The sequence below is a fragment of the Rhagoletis pomonella genome, unplaced genomic scaffold, assembly GCF_013731165.1.
Source record: "Rhagoletis pomonella isolate Grant_MI unplaced genomic scaffold, Rhpom_1.0 Rhpom_scaffold_00003, whole genome shotgun sequence".
In the NCBI taxonomy this organism is placed as follows: Eukaryota; Metazoa; Arthropoda; class Insecta; order Diptera; family Tephritidae; genus Rhagoletis; species Rhagoletis pomonella.
This window is the reverse complement of record NW_023458557.1, coordinates 38,386,605-38,388,673: the sequence shown is the minus strand read 5'-3', so window position 1 is coordinate 38,388,673 and position 2,069 is coordinate 38,386,605. Positions and strand designations below refer to the sequence as shown.

General features: G+C 39.0%; 1 protein-coding gene across 1 annotated transcript in view; it reads right to left on the bottom strand.

The window, feature by feature from the left end:
• Positions 1-643, bottom strand: part of LOC118736216 — a 1,227-nt gene extending 584 nt beyond the window's left edge. Inside the window, exon 1 of the mRNA XM_036466304.1 lies at positions 624-643. Coding sequence (XP_036322197.1) covers positions 624-643 — 20 coding nt within the window. The remainder of the gene's footprint in view (positions 1-623) is intronic.
• Positions 644-2,069: the final 1,426 nt, after the last annotated feature.

Sequence of the window (2,069 nt, the reverse complement as noted above, 5' to 3'; positions counted from 1 at the left end):
TGTAAATTTTGTTCCCATATGTACACACATACGCATATATACATATATGCACATACATATATACATATACCTATGTGCTTAGGGGGAAATAAAACTTAGGCTTAAGTGAAACAAACAAACCAAAACGGAAATTAGATCACGTTACAGAAACAAAAAAATTAAATAAATAACAAATAAAAGAAGTAATATATTGACAAATTCCAATGCACTAACTCAAAATTAAATTAAGTTAAATAAAACGAAATTAAATCAACTTAAATTAAATCAATACTTTTAAAATATAAATTTAACAAAAATCAACTAAAATAATTTTAAATAAATAACTAAATTAGCATAAAATAAGAAAATTGTCACTATATAACAAAGAACTTATAATAATAATAAACCTAAAAGGAAAGAATCAAACACCTAAAATGGAATTGAACAAATAATTACAGAAATAGAAGAGAGTTGTAAGTTAAACTCAACTAGGCTACCTTAGTTTACCTTAACTTACTTACAATAAAGTTACCTACCAGACCTACTTACCTGTTTAATTTGCCTGACTTACCTTAAATACACCAGCCAGACTTACACTAACTATACCCTACTTTAGTTACTCTTCACTTACCTGATATACTTACCTGACGTATCTTCCGGACATACTTACCGTATATACTCCTATACCTTAACTTAGCCTAAATTTAAATGGATTAGGCTACTTGCCCACAATTACCTACACTAATACTTACCTTAATTATAGTTTTACGATTGAGATACTTACCCTAGACTTAAGATACCAAATACTTAGCTGTTTAAGAATACTGACCCTTTTGTTAGTTAGGACTTAGCCTTAGATTAATTAGTCTAAGGAATTAGATTTAAGAAATGAACTTTGAATAAATTTGTAGTCATAAAATTGGAATGCTGACTTCGTTTATTTAGGAAGGCACATTAGGGCTTTTATAATAGGGCTACCGACATTAGGGTGCGACGGTAGCCATGGATGAGGGTGGGCCAGCACCGGGCGTCACAACTCCACCAGTGGCGCCCTTAAATTCGGCCTTAGGTTCTTTTTGTTTTTGCTTAGATTGGTATTTCGTTTTCTTTTGATTTTCAGCTTGTTTTATATTTTAACGTTCTTTTTCAGCTTTTTTTGTTTTAACGGATTTTTTTTGAATTCTTTTTTGCTATGTGTCCGTCCGTTAAGACGTTTGACAAAGCATGACTTTTCTCTGCTATGGCGCAGGGAACAGTAGTGAGGCAAGAACCCCGCGCAGCCGACATGACTAGCCACAGTGCACCCCATTGTGTCATGCCGACTGCACTCACTGCTGCTCCCAAAGTATGCGTACCATAACAGATGGCGCCCAACGAAGTAGCCTGAGGTCTGGTCAGGTTGACTGGTCCTGACTGGCACATTAGGCTTCACCATCCCGCAAGTCCCAGGGGGGCATGTGATTGCTGCCCCTTGCTGCGTTGTGGCGGGATGAGTGGAGCTGAATGTGCTGGTTCGGATTGGTCCTCTTGGTCAGCAACCGGAGGCTTCTCCAAGACTTCACGTCACGCCCTCCGGAGTTTTGTATTCACCCGGTGAGGAGGTGCTAAACGCACTTAGATTTTAAAAAGTTGACTTTTTAAAATTTTCCCCAACCTTGTTCAGTGGTCCGATATGTCGGCAAGGGAATTGGGGAAAAATAGTCCGCTAAGTGGGGTTTAGTATAAATAGGTTTTTCTTTTAGTTTTTTTTTCTGCCGAATATTTTTTATTTTCACCTCGTGTTTTTTTTTTGGGGAAAAAAGTGATAATTAAATTTTTTTTCGGACCCCAGCTCACTCCATAGGTCTGCGCTGGCGCTCCTGAGCGCCTTCGTATTGCGATGGAGTGGGCTGGGACTAAAAACAATGCTGACTATCGGGGTCTCAGTCACCCTACATGTCTCAGGGGGGCATGCGTTGACTGCCCCTTGCTGCATTGCGGTGGGGTGCACTGAAACCGAAAGATAGCTCAGCAGACTTGTACGCGAAGTCCAGTTCACCCTTCAAGTCTGGAAGGGCATTCCATTATGCCGGCTTTGCACTGCGGTTGGG